The following is a 26,941-nucleotide window of genomic DNA, read 5'->3' on the forward strand; positions in this document are numbered from 1 at the left end:
ATGATATGAATAACATTAAATAAAATAAACAAAAACTAATACAACGAATATATAGAAGTTGACAAAAATCGAACACGTTTTTTGTCAAGTAAAATTGATACAAAAATCTCGGCATTATTTTGTAAATAAAACCCAAAGCACATCTTAAATAAAGGTTATTACAATGAGTTCCATCTCTTTTGCATGTGTCTTACTGCCTTCATTCAAAATGTCACTGGGCGCTGCTGTGAAATGTTCAGAAACAACTCCCCCTGCCTGACAGTGTGTCTCAGTCATTCAGTTAGTCAGGGGTGACAGCGTAAGGCAAGCCTCAGAAGCATCTTAGCCCAGTGCCTGGCCCCCTGCCAGTATAAGGGAGCGGTGACTTCATGATCGTCACTGTCATTCAGGGGAAACTGAGACGCCGAGGGCAGAGGTGAACCCTGGGCACAGTCTGAGTAACCTGGACGGTGAAATGAGCCAACACTCACGCTACTCAGCACCAGAACAGCGCTTATCCAATCAGAGACTCATAAGTGGGAACTCCTCTTTCAATCATTGTTATTGCCTGCGATATTTTCTTCTTTCCAAATTACAGTTGGGATAATCATATCAAGACCTCTGGGGAGAAGAAATAAGCAGAAAAACAAAGAAAGCAGCTGCAGGGAGGGCAAGCAGCTATCTATCAATTCCATCATGTCTCTGCTTTCCTCCGCCTCATCTCTCCATCTCATTCCTCTCTGCTCCCCCCTTGTTATGAGGCAATCATGTGGTTCTCTATGAAATCTGATCTGTATCAGCAAAAAAACAAGTGCACTGCACCCTCTCTGTCTCCTGCCCTCATTCTCCATCAGTTCTTCGTTGCAACCCTCCATCTTGATCTTCTTCAGCTCCTCTTCATTTGCGCTTCTTATCTGCATCTCTCACATCACATCATTCCTCAAGCTCCCTCTCCATCTCCTCTACAGCTATACCTTATTTATCGTCCTGCCTTTGCTTTGGATGATGATCTTTGATGAGGTTTATACATAAATATATACAAACATAAACACAAATATATACACGTGTTTGCACAAGTTTTAACAATGGTATGATGCACATTAAAGGTCATGAGCTGGGACCAGATCCCACAGTCATGCGAGAACTCAGCATTTGCCAACAGGATGCTCGAGCGCTGAGGATCCAAGGAGAACGACTCGGTGCCAAAAATAGAAGCTTTTAGAAGCAAGAACCCACAGAGACTTGGATATGGATCAAATAATGAGAGCAAAGCGTCCTTTCAAAACACATACATACATTTGGATTGTATGCTGATTTGAAACTAGATAAGATTATTTCTAATTATCAGTGAATATGCTAATTGTTTTCTCGATTAATCCATTTATTGTTTGGTCTTTAAATGTCAAATAATGCAATCTATTGCATTCACAGCTTCCTAAAGCCTAAACTGAGGTCTCCAAATGTCTTGTTTTTATCATTTTAATTTTGTTTACACCATCACATTCTAAAATCCCCAAAAACAGTCATTAGATATTTGAGAAGCTTTAACAAGATAATACTTTATGAATCAACTAGTAATCTAGTTTCTGTTTTGGCCCATAATGTTCGAGCAGGCTTTGGTTGCCCGCAGGTAAACAGTCCATGTGGAGATCAACAGAGCCAGAACATTTTGACCGAAAGGCATCAGACATTGGCCCTTTAAATTACATTAATTCTTATGCAGAAAGAGATTGTCAAAATGAAATCAAGACCCTAAAACACAGACACAGACTTTCACAGATTGTGTTCTTTGTGGAGAAACATTTACATTGGACTGTAAATTACTGTCTACACCAGAGGCCCCAATGCCAACGAAACATAAAATGCCCCTCTCTTAACTCAGGATCACAACTCACAATTTTAAAGTGTAAATGGAAAAAATGACAGCTAAGGAGACACACACACACACACTCACACACGATAGAAGATGTAGCACTTCAAACAGCACACAGGAGAACAAAGTGTTCCTCCTTTCCTCCTGCAATGTGCACTTTTTGACAGGTGTGAGACATCATGCGGTCCATCATTCCCAGGAAAGGCTGGGTGAGGAACACGCTCAGAGACACCGAGTCAAACTTCAGCCGAACACACAAGAGCAGAGAGGAGCTCTGTCTTGGAGGTCACATTGCAGTATCATCATGCAGTACGCACAGCAGCTGAACACTGCAGTTTTGAGATCAGGATGCTTGGAATGCAACGGTTTATCAATTTCTTACAAATAGAGCCAAACAGACATTGAAATTCCTCCCAGTACCTCTCTTTTTCTCTGTCTGTCAATTACTCCCTCTCTCTCTGCCTCTCCTCACCTCAAACACCATCAGCTCCACACAGCACTACACAATATCACACATTTGGTTTACTCCGAAATGTTGCCAAGCATGGAAGCACAGAGGTTCATCAGAACCAAGTAAGTGGTTTTGGGGGAGATTATTTGGAAGATTCACGCTGCTTTGTGAATGTCTCTCACCAGGTGTGCTGCTGCAGTGTGCGGCACAGCAGGGGGTTGTGGCGTCACTAAAGATGCTGGAAATTAGTACAGAGGGGTAGTGCATGATATCAGATGAAACCATATCCCTGTAAAATGTTATGTTTCAGGCTTAATTTTGTGCTGGTTTTCGGAGTCTAAAATTCAATTCACAGCTGCCCAACTAGGCTGTCCCATTTTGAAGGCTCCTTAAAATGCGGCCAACATATGCATCCTTTCATTCCTGAGAAACAGAGGCTCCAACGGATGGATCCTTATCTGCCCAGCCTATCCCAGGAATCATTGTGCCCTGGTGACATACCATTATGGTAATGGCGCCGGCAACCAACAAGACAACCAATGCTTGAGTATCACGCATCACTTCAACAGAACGACAGTCAGCTTTTTTATGTCAGCTCAGAAAAGCAGCCAGTAAATGTTATATAGTCATTTCCAGTGAGTGCACAGTGGCCTTGTTTGATTTGGTAAAACCCTCCTCTGTCTGAAATTATTTTGTAACAGTGCTGAGTTTACTGACTTATCCAATTTGAGACAATGCCAGAGTGTAATAATGATGCTGACATACAATGTGAGCTATATACGGTAAGGTTGACTTGACTTGCATACAATATAAATGTCACAATCACCATATTGTTGCAGTGTGAGCTTGTAATGTCTCACTTGCAGAAGCCAAGATAGATAAATGGAGTAAAGATGTGGGGCTGTAGTTTGGCACAGACCAAATGTGATGATTCTTACTATTCTTTGCAGGAGAGCTCAGGCCTCTATAGTGAGCGGAGACTTTAAATGCGGTGATTTATGGGGCAATCATTAAACCGGTGTCCCAGATTTAGTTTCTGGCAGTCCTCACTGCAAAATATTTTGGTATATGTAAAATTCAGCCGTAGAGTCTCAGCTGGATTTCTGACCCAGTTCAGACTGTTTGTCCTTAAAGTCCCTGTGTGTGAATACAGTTTAGTGCACTGTGTAAAACACTGTCAGCCACACACTGGTATCTGTCATAGCGAGTCAGGTCATCTCCAAATCATTAGGTGTCATCTAAGAAGTCGGACCTCTGGTATTGACAAGACTGTGTGTGCATGTTTTCAGAGTTTAAATTATCAAATCTTTTACTTTTACTCTAAATTCTATAATAAAGATATATAACTTAAGCTGCCTTTTCTCTAAACCCCATCACTAAACAAAATAAGGATACATTTTTTAATTTATTCTTTTTTGTCACAATTTTCCAGAACCCACTAGACAGACACACACCTCAGCCTCTAAAGAGCAGATCCAATTCAGTTTTCTAAAAATATCTGAAAACAAAAGTTGAGAAGAAGAGTTAGCATGACTTTCCCAAATTTTCCACCTCATGGGGTCTGAACTAGAATGTGAAATATAAGAAAAACTTTCACTGCCTCAAAACGAGGGAGAAATCACGAGATCACATCATGACTCACTACTTAAATTTTTACACGATCGCCCGTGTTGGTCCGACGTCATTCTTCGCTCACGTGTACCTTCGCATGGAGCACATGACGCTAAAGTCAGTATGAGAGAGGGATCCATGAAAAAAAAAACACTCCCAGGATCAGAATGATGCAAAGTTAGACAGGGATTAGTGATGTGTGATGCTAAATATTTGAATTAATTTGAGAGGATTAGGAAGTAGGCTCTTGCTTCCCTTGAGGTTTAATGGACTTATCCCTCACTAATATGGTCGCAACAGTTTGCTGTATATTTTATTTATTTTTTATTTAGCTAATATTTATCCTTCAGAAAAAGAAAAAATAGCTGACAATGGACTGGACACTTTGATAAATAACATGAATAAAGAAAGAAGTCAAGGTGCTCTCAGTGTCAGTGAACTGCTAAAGGTCACATGTTAAAGTCCAAACCACATCATTAGTGTGGCCCACATGACACATTCACAACCTACAAAGCTGCCTTCAAGTGCACTTTGACAAAGTGACAGAACGTTTCCACACCTGACACCGAGGACAGCTTGTTCTCCCAGGTTATTGTTATTGTAGCAGCTTGGGCCTTGGGATTAAAAAGCAGTAAAGCCCCAATATGGAGGGTGGTGTTTTACCATAACTGTGTATTCCACAGCTGTACATGTGCAGTTCCTAAACACAGAGGGGGCTGATACATTATTCAACTGACTGGACATCAGAGTGACTCATTCCAGCTACTAGTCACAGAAGATTGTACCAGTAGGTGGAAAACTATTTCTGGAAGTTACACTCAAAGTTCTACATTTATCCTTAAAGGGAGAACAAATTGACCAAAATGCATCGAAACGTTCAACTCGAGTTGTCTTGGCTCGGATATCTGCTGTCTACACCTGATGTTATGTGTTCAATGCAGGTTTTCCCCATTTTATTTTGAAATGACATCCCTTACGTCTCTGTTACTTAGTTCCTTCCTCTGTCTCCTGCCATTGTGGTCACCTACCCTGCACCAATTGGTTTCACCTTTTCCAAATCAGCCTAGACTTCCTTGTGTAGTTAGTCTCTGAGATCCCCTCACATGAAAGATGGACAAATACCTTGTAAAGCTGAGAGGAACTGTGAGATAAGTGACAATACAACTATCAGAGGTGGCAACTTTCATCTATTTCTAATGGAACTATAAATAAAAGTATCCACACTAATGAAATACAATTTGTCAAATCACAGCTGTTAATTTCCAAATGTAAAATGGTGTATTATGGAGGCAAAAATAGATATTGCTGTTCTTGGTTTGTTTGCTAAATCTATTTAGTGCACTTGTCAGCTGTGGCCACCTACTTGATTTATTTTGGACGGGTAGGAGGAGATTTATGGAGTGCTTCTTCACAGTCTTTTTGTGTGGGAGCCATCTGTTAAAAGTGCTACTCAGTTTTCTTAAGCTTGTGGGATTGTTGGTTAAGGGTTATATAAAAGAGATTTTAAACATTGATATAGCAGCCAACAACTATTTTCTACATCTAAAAAATGTAGTGGAGTAAATGGCGTCCTGAGCAGACGAGGTCAGACTCACTGTGTGTGTGTCCCTGATCTGAGCTTCTCTGTTCTTTGTTTTGGAGGCCAGGAGGACAAGCTAATATCTGCCCCTATTCTGCAGTGTGACATTTTTCATAGCACACAGCTTTCAACTTAAACCAGAAACAACACCTTATTTATATATAGTACATGGGCTACACCATAGACTGCATGAAGATGGATTATGTAACAGCTCCCCCACAGTGTAGCTTAGCATCTTGATCGCCTCCTGGTGGCTAGGTCATACACCCCATCTCCTCCATGTTACCGGATGGGATTTGATGCTGTAAAAACTGTGTGAAACATCATGAACGCAACATGGCAGCTTTCATATCCGAGATATTTTGACGTAGTTTCTTCACGTTTTGGAAACACACATTAACCAAGCAAAGCAGCTCACTCAGAGGACTAGACAGTGAGAGACAAACAACCTGTGAGTACGACGTGACACATCCGTTTAACCATTCTTCACAGCAACCAGCGTTTGTTTTTTTGCGCTCCTGTTCAAATGGTTCGTGGTTTCTGGTTATGCGTTTAACTGCTGCTTTCACTGGGCTTCGCAACATCCAGAGACTACATAAGGGACCTGTAGGCTGCGAGGCTAGGGGTATGAGCAACAAAGCGTTTATTGGGGTCCAATCTTCTGGCACTAGAGCGACATCTAGAGGAAATATATTGAATATCATCTACCTAACCTTTAAAATAAATAGGTCCAAAGAACTCAAAAGCAATAAAACGTAATAATTTTCCAACTTTCTCAGAGAACATTGTAAACCCATCTCCTGAGTGTTTTGGCTGATGCCTTCATTACGGGAGAAGCGCACCGAGCTGCATGTGTATCGCGGCCCTGAATCAATGCAGTGTTGCAGAGCGTCAGAGTGAACACTCTCACTATCATGGTTAATTTATGATGATGCGTTTCTCTCTGCTCCTCTCGACTTTTTTCTGTCTCCCCCTGCAACCACACATCTCCTTCTCCTCCCTCTCCTTCTCTCGCTTATCTGTGGCTCCTCAGGACCGGGCCATCACTGCAGACAGAAGGAGGGTAGGATCTATATATAGAAATTGGACCAATTATAAAGCAGATGTTCCCATGTATGATGGTGGGAGAAGTGGCGGAGAGGGCATAGATGTGGCGGTGTCTGTGTTTTTCGTGGCCGTCTTCCACTCTGTCTCGTTTCTCTGACTCTTGTCATCACAACATTTTAAAATCAAACACATCCTTAATTACTTCTTATCCAAACGCCAAGCAGTACTGTCTTATCTTGGTTTTACAATCGTCACAACTAGGGATGTCACGATATGAAGCTTTGGTGCCACCGTTATTGTCAGAGGAAATGTCACGGTTTCACGGTTTCCATGATTATCAATACTACAGAAGCAAAAAGGATTCCTCCTCTCGCTGTGAACTCCTCCGATGGAATTTTTTCGTCAGCGTTGGTGGAAATAAAGCCGTTACGTCAGTTCCCTCTTCTCAACTACCGTTTCAGTTAAGTGTCTATCACACACAAACTAGCGCACACACAAGATGTGACTCACAAGAGGAAATTTCACGTTACAGCGCACAATCAAATTAGGTGACTCTCGAGATGCAGGGCTCCATTAGATGTCGTAGTGTCTACTGTTCTTACGGTTATGAAACCGTGACATTTTGAATGTGCTCACATGTATAATTGCCTCAAACACATCTCTATTCTTAACCTGCATCTCGGAATAATCCTCGCCTTCTCCGCTTGATTGACAGACCTGTAACAGACTGTGGCATTCAACACCCATGTGTGGCTCGCTGTTTGCATCTCTATAAATTGCTTTACCATTACCAGATTGTTTGACACAGGTCTGACATTTATTATTATACAAACAATCGTTCATGAACAGTAGTTAACTTAATGAAAAAATTTGACTACTTTTCTGTCAAAGAAGGAAAAACTACAATTGCAGTGCCTGTTCTAATGCTGTGTTTCCAGACAACTCGAATCGCGGCATTTTCCCACTTTCTACTTGAGGAAGTGCAATGGAACACCCCTCAAGTTCAGACTTGGGAACTCGCAAGAGTTGTATCTACCCAGACTTTACAGAGAAGCAGTTGTCTGACATCACACCACAGTGGCGACATCATAGAGACATAGACGCTGTAGCACTGAGGCCCGTCTACCATCTGTTGGAATATTGTTGACTTGTTTCTGAAATTGAGTGATGGTGCGTGTGTTCTCTCCCTCTTTTTGTAAAATGTGTTTCCAAGTATAAAAGTGCAGTAAAATAAAATGTATAATGGTTTTTGTTGGGTTATGCCTCGTTTCCTCTCCTCTGTTTTTTTTTTTTTATGTATGAATGAAGGCTGCAATGGTCACAGTCAAGAGCCAAGTTAACACCAGCCATGTTTGTTTACGTTGGACGTCGCTCCATCACCCTGCATTGGAACGCTTGGAAGTCGGAACTCTGAAATTTCCCGAGTTACGAAACCCTGCACAAACAGCTGGTTATTTGTTTACTCAAAGTTCGATGTAGCACAACTCAGTACGCAGAACCTCAAATGGCAGTAGCCCTTGTTACTCAATCAGTAGCCATGGCCATTGTTTCCCGTCGGTTACGTTGATGAATCCCAACCGCCGCTGCTATAGGGCCCTGGTCGCCTATTTATCCAACGTGTCACATTTCCAAATCCAACCAAATTCAACACTAAACTTCCTTTGGCTTGTAACAGAGCAAATACCAACTGTGAGGCCAATAGGATAAAGAGTTCTTAAGATCTGTGAGAATTATTCAGAGATTTCTGTAATTAGGAGATGGATCGAAATATGGATTCGCTCCCGGTTATAAATACTTTCATCAGCACTGACTTGTCTCTGTAATTTGTTTTGGAAATCCTCTTCAATAACAGGTTTTGCTCATATCATCCCTGTAAACTGGGTCAGATCAATCAGTGTGTGTAAATGAATTGTAAACAGAGAGGAACACTGGAACTGCAATGAATCAGGGACTGTCCCCTTTGAGAAAATATAATAACTAGCACAATTACAACAATCACAATCCTGTATTCCAGTAAGTTCGCTTCAATATAATTTATTAAAAAAAAGATTTTTTGTAATTAGACACTGAGATCTTGGTTTAAACCTGTCTCTTTAAATCAATATATCACGGTTTCCACTTGGGTGAAACTTTCCATTTCAACTTTCTTGCCACAGCTGTCTGTCTTTCCTGCTCCGTCCTCGCCATCACTGTAATCGTAATTCCAGTCATCATCTGCGTTATCATCACCTTGATCTGCAACGGCGTGGTCATCATCAATTTCAGAGGGAGTGATAAGGCTGCGTTAGATACGCTGCAGTGAGGCAGAAGGCCCAATCCATGTTAAGTAGGTTAGGGGGGTAAATCTTCAGGTCTCCAGAGGCTGAGCGTTTTCTCCCTCCGTGTCTCCGTGTCTCTCTCCCTGTCAACATCTGACAAGCTCACCAAGGCTGAGCTAAAATATATCCACCTCCACTGTTCTTTTTACTGCCAAGTTCTCCTTCGCCCGCTGACATGATCTGTTCTTTACTCTGTTTCCACACTTTTCTTTCTAGTCCTTCCATTTCCTAAAGCTTCCTCTTTCCAACCTGCTGTGCCTCTCCTGCATTCATGGACACAAGTGCACAAGCTTACGCAAACTCATTAGCCTACACCTTTGCATCTAGGTAAGAAACCAAGCACGTACCCCTACATACTTGAGTTTGCCCGGCCTGCAGTTACTCTGATAACCTGTAGGTCAGCTGGCATCCCATCTTGGTTGCACTTTGCAACATGACTCACTGGAGTTGATGTGAAACTTTGTGACGGATGACACAGCCGCACTTGACTCACAGTAACAGCGAAGCGTAGCCTAATTCAAATCAGGCATGCGATTTATTTGAAGATGAATAGCAATAGGCTTCCTCAGCTACCTGTTAACAGTAATGAGTGTTTAGATTGAGAATGATGTGGAAATGTGCAGCGGTGTTATAGAAAGCTTTTGTTTGGGAGCAGCAGTTCTGGTCGGTTGTTCCCATCAGAGAGGAGGGATAGTGGCCTGAGATTCGTGACAGCAAACAGGAAGTGACCAATACATTAGCAAGCACTTTGGCAAAGAATAAGAGTGATAACCAGGTGTTTGGGGATGAAAGATCATTAAACACTTCCATCAGTCCGGGTGAACAAACGGTGAAAACTAGAAGTTCACAACTCTCGACATACTTGCAACTAATTCATATCCTGACTCAGCTCAGTTGATACAGTTCAGCCCGAGAGCCAGTCACAGCCAAGGCAGAAATAATAGTCATCACCAGCATTACTCAAAAATGTCAATGAGAAATATTAACCTCAGGGCCATTGTAGCACCTGAATCACCCACTTTGATTAAAAATGTAAAAAAGCACACTCACTGTAAGAGTCTGTGAATTCCTGTTAACATATTCCATTAAAGCTCTGCTGCTGTTAAGTCCTGTATTCACTGATATCCTGTTTTTCTTTTACCTGCTCTGGATGCTGTGGGTAGAGCTGTGACACAGCTGGCAGGAAAGCAAATGCATATCTTGTAAATTGAAAGGCTTTCACAATTAACATCAGTCTGCGTGACGCAACCGACATGACTCATATTTGTTTATGTATAGAGCTGCACGCTGGGAAAATACGTGTTACATAGCCTGGAGGCTCAAAGATCCCTGTTCCTGTTTGTCAGTCTGATTGACATCACAGGGACTTTGAAAGATATCCTGGTTGTCTACAGACAGCTATGTCAATTATTTACATCCATATATTATTATTTCATTTAGGAAAACACCTGCTTGATAACACAAGCACCACCCTATCACTTCTATTGTCTTCAGCCTTTGGCCACTTTTTAAAGCACATGCCTGAGTTCATTCTGAGCCTGTTCTTGCAGTCAATCGCATCATAGATATTTTTCACAGTGTTTTAGATGTTTTTGTTTTCCATCTGAATGCATCATTGCAGATAGTAATTGTTCATAACTCAAAGAATCTGCTTATATGGATCAGAGATTCAGACCAATCTTTTTTGGTTGGTGTTTCAGTCAAATACTATGAGACTAGAGCAAAAGTAAAACCACTAAACATATCTCAGAACTGACACTTAAAGAGTTTACATAATGGAACAAACGAGGGTCAGTTTAAAAATGAAAATGGACATTTTAGACATTTTTGTCCTATATCAAGGACTCCCTAAAAATGCAAAAACTAAATAAAGGGTTCCTTGGGAAGTTGAGCCGCACCACCTACCTCTGTGAGGTGAGGGTTGGGGTTGAAGCCACACTGGTTGCACACCATGGAGCGGCACTGTGTGCAGGTGTTGACATTGTCGTCCCCGGCGCCCGTCAGGTCGGTTGTTTTGCAGACGGGGCACAGTTTGCTGCTGGGCATGGGCGCAATCTGAGGCACAGAGTAAGGAGAGGTGGGGACGCTGCCTCGGTCTGGGGACACAGAAGGGGACCTCCCAGTCCTGCTGCCGCCCAAGTCCACCTGCAGATTCCTCCTGGCCACATGACCCTGGCCCTGCTCTAATGGAGGTCCGGCATTCTGAGGGGTGTCGTGGGAGGCTAGCCTGTCCCCTGTCCCGTGACCACTCTGGACTCCTGTTTTAGGCCCTGGGTCTGATGGCGGTGGTCTAACAGAGATGAGAAAGACAACACACAAGGTGGTTAATACAAGACCTTGGTCCTGGGTAAGACGTTTGACTGTTTTAAAATATATATTTTTTTAAATACAGTAAATTTGACTATGATATAGTATCATAACTGATCTCATCTTAAGCTCCACTTTCTTATACAAACCCACAGTGGTTCAATATGGCAAACAATGCAAACTTTCTACATTGAAACAATCCAATCTATAAGTCAAGAGCTTGTCAGGTTTTGGGCTTTGAGGACCCAAAAGGCTGAAAAAATGGCAATGCAGGCATAATGTGTGAAATTTAAATTCAGCTATCTCTGTGGCAGGAAAACCAAGCATCCAAACACAGAAACTACAAAACCCAAATTAACAAAACAGGAAACAACAGGACGCAACAACCGACCACAGAGGAGGAAACTGGACAAAGATTAAAGCAAGAGGGAGATGCACAAGGAAATAAGCTACAAAGTTAAACAGGAGCTTAAAAACTCAAAGTGTATAAAACTAGGATTTAAACACATGTTATTAAAAAGGCTAAAATCTATAAACAATAAACAAGTCTAAATATCCAATTATACAAAAAGTCAATTAAGTATATTTAAATTAACACAAAGTCCCACTAAGACAAATTGAAAGCCCCTCAAAAGTTCCCCACAGGGGGAGAATCATGAACAATTTAAGGTTTACTATATTCTAGATATACTAAACTATATTGCATAGAAATAACATCATTCATATTTGCTCAACATTAGTGAGGGAGCTGATTAGAGAAGAATGTAGGCAATAACAGTGAGCAAGGGACAGGTGGAGTTAGTGACTGAGGGAAACAATTTATGTGGCACAGGTTCAGAGCTTTGTTTGTAATTGAAGCAGCCTAGTTTATACATCTTGTAACATTTTAGTGATGCAAATAAATCTTAAATGTGGCTTATTTCTTTTTAATTGTTTATTTTAAATTAGCAGCATTTAATGATTTTTACGCTGTTTTAATACCAGTAACTTTGTCTGGAGAAGCAGCAGTACTTCTTCTGGAGTGCTATGTTTTGGAATCGTTCAGCTGTGAGATCCACACACCATTAAAAGATTTTATGGTTGTTCACTATGGGAAATATCAGACTACTCAAACATTGGCCAACAGAGAGGCCGATGCTAAATATTTTATACAGCCTCTCTAACGTTCTGTGAAATGCTCCTTGTGGCTTGTTTTCACTCTGGAGCTGTTCTGCTCTGGCATCAGTTGTATTTTTTCAGAGCAAAGATGGTGCTTCAGACAACAGTACAGTCAACTTTTGACTTTCCTGCTCATCATGATGGCTCTCAGACATTATTGTCAATAGTTCAAGTGGAATGTTGGATTTCCACCGCCATAACAACTTAGATCTTGTAATTGCCGTTCCCATCATCCTCAAACCTGCATCCGCACTGAGAGAGAGATGGAAATAAAGGAATTAAAACAGAGCAGGTTAGCAACTGTGAGTCACTGCTGATGACTTGAGCTGCTGCACAACTCTAACCTCAGTGCACAAAAGTTACCACACTGGAGTCCTGTGAGTACAGAGGTGAGCCCATCAGGAAAATCCTGTACTTTTCAAACCGTTGCTGCACGGTTCCACTTGGAATTTAACACAATCCTGACGCCGGGTTAGCCACCGCTCTCACTTTGTTTGAGGCTTAACTGGACTTTTCAGAACAACAATATAGCTACAGGCCATCGACAAAGTGGGCAGACAACTTAAGTCTAAATATATTCACTATCCTCACGAGATAGAGAGTTGTTTCACATAACAATTATCACTTCAAAATCAAAGCCAAGTTGACCAATTTCCCTTTTCAGGTGATGCTGCGTCCAGATGATGCCTTAACTGAAAACGCCAATTCTGAGTGGATGAATGTAATTGCTGGTATAAAGTGATTTTAAGAGGCTTTGCTGAACAATAAAATGTTTTGCAAATAAATAAGTAACAAATAAAAAACTGTCACTTTATAAATACATTGTGTAAATTCTTCTGATTAAAGTTAAAGATAAAGTTAATGCTCTTCACATTTTTTGTTTAACTTGTCATTATTAAGTAAATGTTGATTGCAAAATGTTATGGCAACAGAAAACTGACACCATCGGCATTTATGTTGGTTCTCATTAAGTCTCACTTTCACCATTCTGTCTGCAACTGGTTATGAATGTTCCTTGGTGTAGGGGAAATGATCTGATAGACATATGTGTAATTTTAGCCAGGTATACAGTATATCATGTCAGTATCAGTATCCCTATAATGGAGATACTACATGTTTCTTATTGATTTATACCTCTGTCCATTGGAAATGAAACTGGGAAGCTGAGGCCTCTGAGGGAAAATCTATCTGGTGGTGTCCCTTTAGTAATATTTAAAGGTCAAAACAGAAAACTAGAAGATGCATTAGACTTACACATGTTCAAATGTACAGCTTTGGGCCAAATACATTTTATAGACATCAGGTGGCGTAAATCAAAAAAATCCATACGATGCATTTTTTGTAAAATGCTGAATGCAGAAACACTTTTGACTTAAGTTGCTCAACTTCAGGACAGATTCATTATTTCTTGCTGTGGCCGCCGGGAATCTGTTTGTGAAACACGGGCTTTGCTCCCTTTCCCAGGGTTATAGAGGAGTATTGTAGATTTGATATACGACATTTTGGTCCAAACTGGTGACAAATGCACGATTGCTAGATTTCAGAAATCCAGCAGAACACTGCTGTGCTGCATCATGCAATAGGAAAAGGGATCATACAGAACACAAATGTGAAAAAGTGTAATAATTATGCTTTTCATAAGCTTTGTTGTTTGATACATTTTAAACTGAAGTTTAGCTTCTGTGTTTGGACATCTGGACAACAATGCTTCACTGCCAGTTTCTCAGGAATAGACATTAATTCCCTGTGTCGTGCAGCTGTCATAAACACTGAGAACAGTCTATCTTATATTTGTATGAGCTGTGATTTGATTTATGTAGCCTCCATATTGTACAATGCTTTCATTGCTGAAGGTGAATTAATTATGAAGCCTACTGTCTGTACACTTAGTCTAAAGCCATTACTACATCCATTACTTTTCATTGGTTCTTAAATGGACCATAGTTTTTGTTTGGGTTTCTCCTGGAGTTTAGATTTGTATTGACTTACGTGACTTGAGGTAACATCATAGCCATGTGTTCCAGACACTGAATGCAGCATCTCTATGAGCATTCGATAAAATACGATATTGCTGGATGGAGCAAGTACTGGTAATCACAAACTTATTTGCTAAACAGAAAGCAATAGGCCGACAATATTGTTGTGTTGTTGCCTTTTGGCTGCTTCCATGAGGGGGTCACCTCAGCGGATCACCTTCCACTTGTTTGATTTGGCGTCAGTTGTTTATGCCAGACGCCCTTCCTGACACAACATGGCTTTGTGGGGGTCAAATCGCCAGCCCGGGGAATATCGGTCAACCTGCTCTACCACTTGAGCCATGGCCCCTCTTAATGAGCACATTGTTGTAAACATAGGAAATATCTGTGGCTTGTTTTTGTTTGTTTTTTAAGACAAGGCAGTAGTTCCTAAAGTGCTGCAGGATTACAGTAAAAGAAGAATAGGGTGACTCCCTTATCTTAAATGTCTTCTATGGTCTTGGATGCAATGAACACCAAATTAAATTATCTTAAATTTAGCTAAATGCATATATGGACTCCACTTCTACATGAGGTTCTATACATACGTAGCATATTATGCCCCATTCATATTAGAAGGCAAACTCATAAAACGCTGCAGCTCAGTTTAATTAAGATGAAAGTCTCCTATCTTCAGTCTCACACCCAGCCACCGTTTCATTTGTTCTTCACACTCTCACAGGTTCTTTTTCCGTGAATGGGAAACGTCCAGACTGAACGTGCCGTGATCTGAAGAACGACACTTCAATCAGCCTCATGATATACTCTCTCGCTCCCGGCCATCTCTCACTGTGTCTCTCGGCACATTCGGCTCTCACAGTCACATTTACGAGGCACCTTAATATACCAGAGAGAAATCAAGATATAAAAGAATCATGTGGTTACATGGGAGCTGCGGGCCTTTAAACCTGCCACACAGCGGAAATACATAATAAAGAGCAAGGTATTTCTTTTTTCAAACAGAAACCCAGACGGGGTAAAACATTATTAGAAGCATGTGGTGGACTCTGCGTACACGTAGCTCACTGTTACACCTCACAGTCACTTACATAATCAAGCAATGTGTCCGTGATGAACAACATGCAGGGATCTATGGATCTGTATGGATGACAGTTACACATGCACACAGAGAGAAACCGTGAGCAGCTGCAGCAAATCCAAGATGCAGCTGTTTCCTCCGCATGTGCCTATTCAGGTCTACAACTGTTGAACTGTGTAATTAAGGCAATATCAGATCTTGTTGGTGGGGTAATCCCTTTCACACACCCACACAGAAAATACAGACCTACAGGCTACTATGCAATTACGCACACACATTCTGAGCTGGTTTTATGGGGGTTGGAAAGGCAAATCTTTTATCAGCCTACATTGTTTTACATAAGCCACCAGTGGCGAGGTTTTGCATATATGTAAGTGCCATCAAAATGTGTGTAGCGCTGTTTGAGGGTCTGGGTTGAGGCTGGATTTCTTCTAGAGACATGCAACACCACTCCTCCAGAAGGAAGGAGCCCCGTCTGTGCAGCTGGCGGTAGTGAAAAACAATTTCCATGCTGATATGAATTGAGATCTGATAAATGAGGCACATATTGCGTTACGGTCCTGTGCTCACAATGACGTCTGATGGCAGCCCTGTCACCCTATACACCGCTGTCATCAGTCTACACAGACGTCTGCTCAAAGGTGATTTCTCACAATGAGTCTGTGTATTTACTGGTTTCCACGTCGAGGCATGTTCCGGTAAGTCGTTCCTGACATGTATGCATTTCTAATTTATGTATCACCTGCAGCTATAAGGGACATTTGTTTCTATGAGATCTATTTTTAAGGATTACTACGAACTTGCCTTGATACGATCTTTCATGAGCTATGGCTGCGTGAAAACGGGCGTAGAAATCCCCACTGAATCGTCTGGTAGATACATGCAGAAACACAGCATATCTACGTTGTGTTATCTACATCGAGAGCGTTTTCACATTTGACTTGGACCCAAACTCACTAACAGGGCGGTGCTGCCGGTCACAGAGGAGAACCGGTCTGAAAAAACGGGGGCTGGTGGTGAATTGTGTTGACAAGGATATAGAAATAAATAATTAAGCACCCATTCAGGTCTATCTCCACGGACTCGGCTGATCCTATATCTGCACAGATGTACGGAAGCCCCCCTACACGCCGTGTGTCCGCCCTGATTTCCGCCCCGCAGCCTCCTAGCTATCGCGGCTACCTGTTAATCCCCGGGCCGGGTCCAGCCCCGCTTCCTCCGGCGGGCGCTCCATTGCTGGGCTTGATGAGCTGTCCAGAGTCCGCTGGTGCTGAAATCGAAGCCGGAGCCCCCGCCGCGGGGACGCCGGGGCCGGCCGGTCCCGCCTGTCCCTCCCCCTCCATGCTGGCCTCGTTCCCCATCGCCTCGGGAGCGGGTCTCGACGCGGAGAGACGGTGTCGAAGGTGCTGCTACAGCTGTGGTGGAAACTCGGATGGAACTCAGCGCTGCTCCTCTTCCGCCATCATAGCCTACAATTCAGCATCCTGCACGGAGCAGGCGCGCTGACGGAGAGAAGGGAGCGCGCTGACGCAATGGGTGGGAACTCGAGAGGCCCGTGCGTGCGCGCTCTCGCTGATCTCCTTATATCGAGTCACTACCACGCACACACACCTCATGACTGGGGACCTCTGGGACTGAAACCCCCCCACCCTTGTGAAATGAATAGTGAGTCCTTCCAGAGACACACAGGAACATTCATGTTACATGTTTAACCTGACATGGTTGATTAAAGATTCAGGGGATAAGAGGGATCTTTACTCATTATTATTTGCTCTATTCTAAGCAATATTTTTTTTTAACTACAGTGCCCAGCTATTCAAGGACTTCAGTGGAACAGTAGTTGTGATAATATTTAAAGATTTAAGTTAATGTCTCAAAATTGTTGGATTTAACGTCATCTTTTGGACTATTTTCCAAAAGAGAGATCAACAGGAAAATCTCATATTCCTGATAATATTCATCATTTTGCTTTGATAAGAACAAATGAGCATCACATTATTGTACAGCGGAAACAGCTTATTTTGATCACAGATATAGTGATCAACAGTTTAAATGGATCAAAGAATCGTTGCTATACAAATGCTGTCAAAATAATTTGTTTATAGTGATCAGTTACTCCCCTTACAGTGTTCTTGAGTCTTTTCATACATGTTTGGAGTGAATAACAGTTTTTACAGTTTACCGGCTCCGTCAGAAATTTACTGCCATTATTGTCCTCACAGACTATAATAGTTTTTCTCAGCAGCAATAGTAAGCTATTGATGTTACTAAAATGTCACCTCTTGCCTATAATAGCAGTTAGATCATTGATGAATCACTATAGAGCTGAAACGATTTGTCAATTCATTGATTGATGAATCACTCACTATTCTGAAAGTCCATTAAGCTGTTACTGTCAAAGCTAAGATGACACACATTTATTGGCTAGAGGTTTTAAAGTAAGAAATGTGACTATGTTAGCTTAGGTTCATCATGAGGAAGCCAGCCAAACAAATTACAGGAAAACAGTGGTGACATAACAGTACAGAATGGATTTATTTAACTCAAACATCTGCTCCGCTGAAGATGTGTGGCTGAAGCGTATTTTTCTTTTAGCTCCGACTCCCACACAGGCCACTGTGAACACTTTACTGCTCTGCCAGAGAGAAATTGTGATTCTTATAAAACCATCATACCAATACTCAGACACATCTAAAAGGTACGACTTATTGTGTGCAATGAAAAATAAAGAAAAACTCAAAATCCAGATGGGATCAAAAGAACATTTTAAGAGTGATGGTTTTGTCAAAAGGTGACAATATCCAGGAGTAAATTATGTTGAAAAATACTGTTTACTTCAACTTCTAACAAAAAGTGGATTTTTAAGTTAAGCATAAAAACTTTAAATGCACAGTATTTTAATGTACAAATTTAGAAAAACTGAGAAGTTTATAGGATACAGAACATAAACTAAAAAAATCATATGCATCTGTATATATAGTACATGTGCACAAAAGCCATGGTGACACAAAACAATACTACTGCAGTAAACCCAAGGCTCATTTTTATTGTGAATGGTATTTCCTCACAGCTTTGTCTGAGAGATGGATCTGAAGTGACACCCTTCCTCTTTGAATGATTGCTCACCCTAGTGTACACCAACTGCCACTACAATAAAATGTATATGATCAAATTAACATTTTCATAAGCCTAATCAAATAAATATTAATTTGATCACCAACATTTGTAAGCCAATCGCGGAAATCTTACAATCATATCATCATGGATCCACCGCTACAGTTAGGTGACTTTTGCAAAAAACCCAAACACACTTATTATAGTGAGGTATTTTCACCTACTTTATTTATAATATGAATTGGCAAGCACAAAGAATGACTGAACTCATTGTACAAGTGAGCCATTAACAGATACATATGTACAAAACACACAACTGCACACAACCAATCTAATATTCACTCACTCTGAGATCCATTTCAGGTAGAAAAATAACACAAGAGCTTGATTTTCATTCGCAGGACCTCGAGAGATATACATACAGACTCTCAGTGGACTGGACATTCCAATGAAAAGGAAAAAAAAACTAAACCTGATGCATCATGACTTCTTCTTGATATTAAAAGCACCTATGAAGAATGTGATTAAAATATGCTTTCTTTCATTTTATACAGTGAATTACTTACAAGAAGTAAAGTGAGGCTGAAATGCTGTGGATGAATAAAATGTGACCTTTTCTGTCAAAACATTCAATACTTCATTGGCACCGTGAAATCACCAGAGATGGACACAGCTGAAGAGATTCTGACGTATGGTCACCAAAGTGTGTGACTTACAGAGGTGTTTAAGAGAAATCCACTGTATTGTATTGACCACATGACTCTAGGGAAGAAGTTTCAATAAAAAGCATCCAGGTGCATTGTTGGGGACATGCCTTTTTTTCATATTTACAAACTGTAGATAGCATTGGCACGGGAAGAAAATTTACAATGAGTCTAAAATGGCGGTACATATTTACACATGGGATAAAAGAACTGATCAAATACATGGTGGATGTCATGAACAAGACGAGGCTGAGAGTAAAATGCAACAGTAATCCGTCTGAATGAGGACTTCAGGAGTGCAGCAGCTTATTTTTCTCTGTTACTTACAGGCGTTATGATTGTTTGTGATTACTGGCGTTTGGCTTTGTAAGGTCGAGAGCGTTTCCTGCGATCCGGCTTCCTCTGTTTGTGCAAGCGGCCAATACTTACTCCCTGGCGACGGCGCACGGAAATGTTTTGCTCGACAAGGCTCGCCAACATTCCTGTAAGACGATACCGAATGAAGGAATGAGTAAATCATGAAATTTTAATTAAAAAAACAACAAATTTTTGACTAGGTATTTGTTATGCATAATTTTCTTCCTCCTCTTGAAGGATGGTTATGTAATGAAAGTATGTGTAGTGACGTCACACCTGCTGTGTTTTGTGCATGTTTTGCTAAGGTGGAAAAGCAGAAATTTGTTTCTATGTATTCCTGCTTGAAAGGATATATTTAACTGTATAAATGTTAACTGGTTCCTTAATTGTCGGTGTGTAACATATCCTCCTTCAGGGAGCAGTAAGGCTTATAATGTTCTCTTTTCTTCCCCATATTGGCAAGAATCTAAGACCCCATTCCCATCATTCTTGACAGATCCAATCACAAATGGTCTGAACGCACTTAAATGTGCACCTAAAGGTGGTCTGTGATACTCAGCTGACGTCCTCTGAACCACTGCATTCTCACATTATTTATTTACGTTGATTTATATGTGGCCACAACATCAACACTGACCACTGCATGATTGATACTTTTTTCAAATGGGTGATAATTTTATTTAAGTAGATGTGTGTGTAGCTCATTGATCCACTCCGCCCCTCCTAACTCCCCTCGTTTGTAAACTATTTCTCTCACTCAGGCATCGGTATCAACAAACTGGGTAAAACTACATAATTTGGAGTTTGCAAACATAAATGACCTTCGTGTTCATTTAAATACAGAGCAGGGAAGTGAGATCCAATCCCAAGTGGTCACAGGAGACAAATTCAGGTCACGTTCTAATGCCAGGTGTGATGAGATTAATATGAAGCTGACCACGTGTGGTTGGATCTCTAAGGACAGATGTTATAACCAGATCTGAACAAGGCCTTAATTGACTCCATGGTTTCGTTTCAATACTTTATAAAAAATATGGTCTAATGTGAATACAGAGAAGTTACCACTTTTGGACACAAATTATCCACAACTGGGAACCAGGAATTTAAATGCAACTTCTTAAGAGGTTTAATTTAATTTTTATGGAATTGGGAAAGATAACAAAAAATATATTCAAAGACAAGTAGTAAAAGCGGTGATTAGATTTACCTTCTTGGGCCAGCATTGAAATAAAGGTGCAGATGAACTCATCGTAATTGTGTGTCCTCCTCTGATCGTCTATCTGAAGAAATGATAAACCATTCCAATTAAAAACAATTACAATATACATCACACTGTGGATATCGGACTGATCGAAACCTACTTTGTATTTCTTTCTCTTTTCCACTTCTTCCTTTAGATACACCTCATAATTTGCGATATCGGCTTCTACACACTTAAGCAGTGCGAGCAGCTCCTGCAAGAGACACAATAAGATGAACGGCTGCGTGTTTGTTTGCTGCATATTTTTAGGACACAGCTTTAGAAATGAGCTCCCTAATTGGCAGAACAAGCAAGAAAAGTGAGCGTAGAGTGACACAAAAAGAAATTGAAGGAGGCTGATAAGCACATGAGGTTAACTTATAACAGTACATTATAACACAGTGGATTTTTCTGGACCTACTTTTGGTGAATACTTATCCCCCGCGGACTTGCTGCCTGCAGCAGTATCCGTAGCAGGGAGTTTTTCAATGCTGGGTTTCACCTCTGCTCCATCTTTGTTCTCCTCTTCTTTCACCTTCACAGATGGTCCCTGCTTCTCTTCCTCCTTCTCTCCTGCTACCACTCCTGCTTGATCTTCCTCTTTTATCTTCTCAGGCTGCTTTGTACCCTCAGCAGCACAATCTACTGTACAGATGGGAAAAAAAGCAACAATCCACTATTAAAGGTAGTGTACGCTATCCTCGTTATGGGAAAGTCAAAACCGTTTACCTCTACTGTCTTGATTAAAATGCTTGGAGTGTAATATCATGTGATCAAATGCTTACTTCAGCAGAGGCACTGACATGGACGACAGAAACAATTATATGTACTCACCAGATGGAGGCAGAGCATAGATGATTCCATCCTCCTGAAGGTGTAACATGGCCAGGCTGACAGAGGGACCCAGTTCTCTCACAGCACGGTTATGTCTAGAGTCCAGCCTGAGCATTTCATCTTCCCCAAACAGCACACGGGACAGATGGGAGGCAACCGGACTGGACGGCCGCGTCGCAGCCTGGGAGCGTGCAGGCGAGCGCAGTGGGGAGTTGAAGGCACTGCCAATCTCGGAGGCTGTGTCGGTGCTTTCGTTGCTCGGCGTGGGGGAGGGCTGTGAGGCAGATGTGATAGAAATGCCCCCCGTTCGGCCCTCTGTGCGTACGGAGAGAGGTGTATTTAGGGCATCTTTCTTCTGGGCCTCTTTCTTCAGTTTCTCAGCCAAGACAGTCAAAGCAATCTGGCTTTCCATTCCAGCCACAGCCCGTCCTGGTCGTGAACGCAGACTTGCTTTCCGCCTAAACCTACACAATATCAAACATTAGGATATATCTTAGAAAGGTTTAGCCTATGAACTAGACGTTTAAAAACAAATGAGGCAAGTTTTTGCTTTGTCAGATCACAATAGGTAACATGATGAAATTACACCTAAACACACCTCTCCCCACTAACCTGTTTGAAGTGCTTGCAGAACCAGTTACTTCTTCCTCATCATCCTCATAGTCTTCATCATCGGAGTATGGCGGTTTGGGAGGCCCCAATATCCGAGAGCGACCAACTACAGCAGCGAGATCCTCCTCCTCCTGTCAATTAGAGACTTCAATAAAACTCCACAAAAAGAACATTTTATGTTGGGCTGACTCCCAACATAAATTTAGACTCAATTAATTTCCCACAGGATTAATAAAGTATCCATCTATCTATCTATCTATCTAAAGACAGGAACTGAGAAGAAAAAGATAATCTTACAGTAGAAAAGTGAGAGTATTTAGTAATAACCCTTCCTGTCTTACAAAGATCAAATGTATTTCTTCAGAAACAAATAAGATAAATGTTTTAAAAGTGCTACTGTAGGTGTTTTTGAACAGAAAACGAATAATCAGCACATTTAATAACTTATAAAACATCGAAAATCTTCCTGTAAGTAAAAACACGTACCTGCATCGGAAGCTTGGCGTAGTTGTGGTTGTCCAGGAAAGCAGGCAGACGTTGAACAATTGGGTCGGGACCGGTGACCTGCTGAGTACCTCCTCCAGAGGGGACTGTTGGTTTGCCCATGACCTTAGTGTTTCCTGAAGGGTTAGGAGCATTCTTAGACTGATCCACTGAATCTTCAACAAAGGCCCATGTGTTTATATGTATTCGATTTACAAAGTTTACAGGATAAATTCAAGGAAACAGATTGAAGAAATCCAATGACAATACCTGTAGATGCCCCCTTGGATGTAATTGGCTCCACATCTGTCTCTTTCTTGATCACTTTGGTGCTGTCATCAGGTGAGGAGGAGTCCTGCTGCTTCTTGTCTTGTACCAGCTCCGGCTGGGTGAGCCGGATCATCTGAAGTCATGTCAAAGTCTTTTAATTGCCCCCATCAAATTAGAATTACCACATCACATTTATATGTCTCTGCCAACCAAACAGACAACAACCCCAAAATATAATTCTTTCAAGCCATGACTTTCAGAAGTGGGGAGACATAAAAACACACTGAAGATATCCCACACTACTATATCTATAACAGTTTTTATGAAGAATGAGATTAACTTGGCGAAGGTTTGGTTCTTTCTAATTTCTTTAAACACATTTCCACTTAGTCACACTACATAAAAACTTAATATGCTCATACGATTATTAGAAATGAGGGTTTTTATTATAAAAGAAATTAACTTTGCTCTGTCATCTTAACACCTGAACATCTCTCCAACCTTGCCCCTTATTCTGCCAGCAAGAACTGTGGAATATTTAGATTTGCCAGCCTGTGGCACTTCGTTACCTTCTGTAGACCCTCAAGAACAGTCTGTCGATTCCTCTTCAGAATCTCCAGTTTGGACTCGTACTTAACTCTGCGGTCAGGCACCACCGCCATCAGGTTGAAGCGGATATCATGGTATGGCTCACTGTAAAATAGCAGAGCAGCAGCATTAGAAGAGAGCGTTGAGGGTGTGTATGTGGAAGGTGAACCACTTCTGACTGAGCCAACTGGCTCAGGACTTACCCAGCAGTGGCCAGTCCAATCCTCTCCATGATAACTCGCCGAGCTTTATCAGTCCATTCCTCCTCCTCTCCCCAAGGCCCTACAGTATAATGTATTTAAGTGGCAACTTTGTACAGATGCATTGATTGAACAGCACTGTGTCACAGACAGACAAAACCAGGACATGACACAGTGTTTCTATGTCATTGTGAGTCTTACCATGGTCAATGGGGTAAGCCTTGAGTCCGTCAAGCTCAAAGAGACGGTCTTTGATGGGTACATAGCTAACAAAATGGAATGCTTCCATGGTTCGCACTGCACTGATTCCATTCTGTTTCTCCGGCAGGTGCCTGGGCTCCGGTCTCCATAGAAACAAGGAAAGAAAGCTTAGAAAACTGATGAATGTACAAAGCCTGCCACCTCGCTCTTGTTTTTAACCCCACAGGATCAGAGAGAACACGTATATTTAAAAACTGAACCGCCGGCTGTAACATACCTGGCATGGCTGTTGTGTGCTCTTGCAAGCTCTGGGGCATTTCCTATTGCGTAACCTTTACTCTGAAAGTAACATTAAAACATGAGTGAGGAAAAATGGAGAGAGAAAGTAAAAGAGAAAGGGAAAGATGGCATTTAAAGTGAGCAGCTGAGACCAAGAAGGTGATGGTTGATGGTGAAATTAAGAAATAGCCTGACTTTAAAGTATGGTCGAGGTCCAATATGTGTTTGAATAAGCCTGGGAAGCTCTGCCATTGTATATTCAATATACATTAGAACCATTTATTTTAATTATCTAAATTCTCAATTCCACCAAGACTGTCATCATTATTTAATATAACAGAACTTTGTGAACAAGTACAACAAACCTTCTTACCTCTGGACTAAAGCCTTTAGTGAAAGCCTTCATGCGACTCAGAGTGGTGCCGAGCTCGACACCACTGCAGTTCAGGAGCACACTCAACAAGGCGTGGGTGGCACATGAATTCGGTATAAGCTAGATACAAAAATTACAGCACAGAAACCAAAAAAGTCAAATTTAGAGTTTGTTAATTCAACTTTCTTTTGCATTATGGTAAGACACAAACACACAGGTAAAGACAATGGAGGGCTTGAATAGGCAATTTCTTATTGTTACAGTTATGATATGCTCTTACATTACCAACCAATGGTGTTGAATATATATATATATTTATTGATCTATTGTATTTTACCACCAACCACTTCATTAAATGTCTAATACTACTTATTGTGGCCTTTAGTAAAAATAAGAATGTTTTACAAATGATAAGAGTTCTTAAAATTGACGACTTACATTTCTATTACAATTCTCAAATGGCAGCTATTAAAAAATCAACTACATATTCTATAAAGTGGGATAAAAAAAATTTGTTCTATAATTGCCAACCTCCAAAAAATATTATCACGGCAATAACGACAATGATCATTGACTTATACGATCCAATCACTTACCTGATGAGCAAAGAACATATCATTTACAATTTCCTCATCGATGACAGAGGTCTCATCCACCAAAGTGTTGACTTTCCTCCTGGATCGACGTTCCTCGATCCACTTGAACAAGAAGATGAACCCATACACAGGACTGAAAAATAAAATGATGACAAAGATTTAACATTGTTGCTAAAATAAGTCCAGCAAGATGTGAGAAAGAGGGAGTTATTTAATCACAGACATGAGCTTGAATGTCAACTGACTTGATACATGTGTTATCACCAAGAGACTATAATATACAGTACGGCCATTCTGTTTCAAATCATCGCACTTTTAGGTCACATCGTTACAGATATTAATGATATTTGATGTGCTGGTTTGGTCATATCAGAAAACTATGGAACCAAAACTTTGTATCGCTCTGATTGTGCAATTGAGGAGATATGGGCTAACCAAGTTGGAATTTTTTGAGGAGGAATTTGACGAAATCATATCTCCCTTAATATAGGTCACAGATGAATGCTTCTTATATCAACTTACCAGTCTTTTCACTAGCTAAACAGTTAGTTATCCCAAATATAAATATGACAGCATTATGAGTGATTAAAACAGACATTTTATACAAATTTTATTTAAAAAATGTATCTGTCAGATTTTCACCAAAGTAAGCTCATAAAGACTTGCAGACTGTTTGGACTTTGCTTTTTCCTTTGTTGCTGGAACATCATTATTAATCTAAAGAGGCATCACGTCACTAATTCCTTCCCATGCTGTGTTGAGCAGCATTTTGTGATCAGGTACGTGCTAAATAACAATTCAGCACTTTGTGGATGAGCTCCCAAAAACTGCAGTGTGTTGCTTTGATACAGAACGACCCATTACTGGCACCAAGTAACATACCTTGGACATTTGCTTTGAAGATCATAGATTTCCTCAACCTGGAAACCTTTCACACCTGCAAAATATATACACATGCAATCAAACACTTAGTTTTATTCATACACATACTCAAAATCTGTGTGTCGGCTTTTTACACTGCAGCATAGCAAGAGGTTTAGCTGCTGTAAATGAGCTTCTTACCAAAATCTTCAACCAGCAGAGTGAACAGCCCTGAAAGTATACAGCATTTTATTTAGGACACAATAAACAGCATAACACTCACTGAAATAAATTACAGACCATTGTATTATTGTACAGAGCTAATTTTACTACTCATAATTCGCCATTTGTATACTACTATCAACTTGTACAACACATTACACGTAGACATTCTTTGTATACATCTTTTAATCGCATAATGGACTAAACTTTCTTTACGGGTGTAATATAACAAAACGCTAAAGAAGCTAAGCTGTCCCTCTGTGTTCTTTAATGTGTAAGCTAACGTTAGTTAGCTCTGTGTTGTGTGTATGTGTCGACAATTCTCACCCGGGTCGCTCTCGAGCTCCAGCCAGCCTTTGTTCATGTTTGCATTTGAGCACGGATGATCGGTATTTAAGATGTTTTCCAGTCCATGTCGTAAGGAGAGATAACAAACTTTGACTGTGACGTTGCGTCCATTCACAAGAAAACTGTGCAGAGCTCAACATAAACACAATAGACAGAACTGGCCGCGTTCAAAGCGGCGTCATCAAGACGCGACGAGCGTCCGGCTCATTAGCTGTAACTTCCGGTTGTCAGAACACGGCTAATGAAGACATGACTAAAGACACACCGCTAAACAGGAAGAAA

General features: G+C 41.0%; 2 protein-coding genes across 3 annotated transcripts in view; both read right to left on the bottom strand.

Moving 5' to 3' along the window:
- The window catches only part of bsnb (bassoon (presynaptic cytomatrix protein) b), a 56,229-nt gene extending 39,397 nt beyond the window's left edge, over nucleotides 1-16,832 (bottom strand). The window contains 2 exon segments of the mRNA XM_062396650.1: nucleotides 10,764-11,148; nucleotides 16,560-16,832. Of these exon segments, the coding sequence (XP_062252634.1) occupies nucleotides 10,764-11,148; nucleotides 16,560-16,738 (564 nt within the window). The 5' untranslated portion in view covers nucleotides 16,739-16,832.
- Nucleotides 16,833-18,673: 1,841 nt separating this feature from the next.
- Nucleotides 18,674-26,834, bottom strand: bap1 (BRCA1 associated protein-1 (ubiquitin carboxy-terminal hydrolase)). 2 transcript variants are annotated; one of them, XM_062402363.1, is made up of 17 exons: nucleotides 26,639-26,834; nucleotides 26,291-26,320; nucleotides 26,111-26,165; nucleotides 25,229-25,361; nucleotides 24,633-24,752; nucleotides 24,258-24,319; nucleotides 23,981-24,123; nucleotides 23,783-23,861; nucleotides 23,561-23,684; nucleotides 22,992-23,124; nucleotides 22,725-22,858; nucleotides 22,239-22,369; nucleotides 21,627-22,090; nucleotides 21,214-21,434; nucleotides 20,914-21,006; nucleotides 20,760-20,832; nucleotides 18,674-19,677 (listed from the first exon to the last, which is right to left on the bottom strand). In XM_062402363.1, exons 1-17 carry the CDS (start codon nucleotides 26,673-26,675, stop codon nucleotides 19,544-19,546), a joined length of 2,166 nt encoding a protein of 721 aa, XP_062258347.1. In that variant the 5' UTR covers nucleotides 26,676-26,834; the 3' UTR covers nucleotides 18,674-19,543. The 2 variants fall into 2 exon arrangements, with proteins under 2 accessions (XP_062258347.1, XP_062258339.1); XM_062402355.1 differs by having other exon boundaries at nucleotides 21,214-21,437.
- Nucleotides 26,835-26,941: the final 107 nt, after the last annotated feature.

This window comes from Platichthys flesus, chromosome 2, assembly GCF_949316205.1.
Source record: "Platichthys flesus chromosome 2, fPlaFle2.1, whole genome shotgun sequence".
In the NCBI taxonomy this organism is placed as follows: Eukaryota; Metazoa; Chordata; class Actinopteri; order Pleuronectiformes; family Pleuronectidae; genus Platichthys; species Platichthys flesus.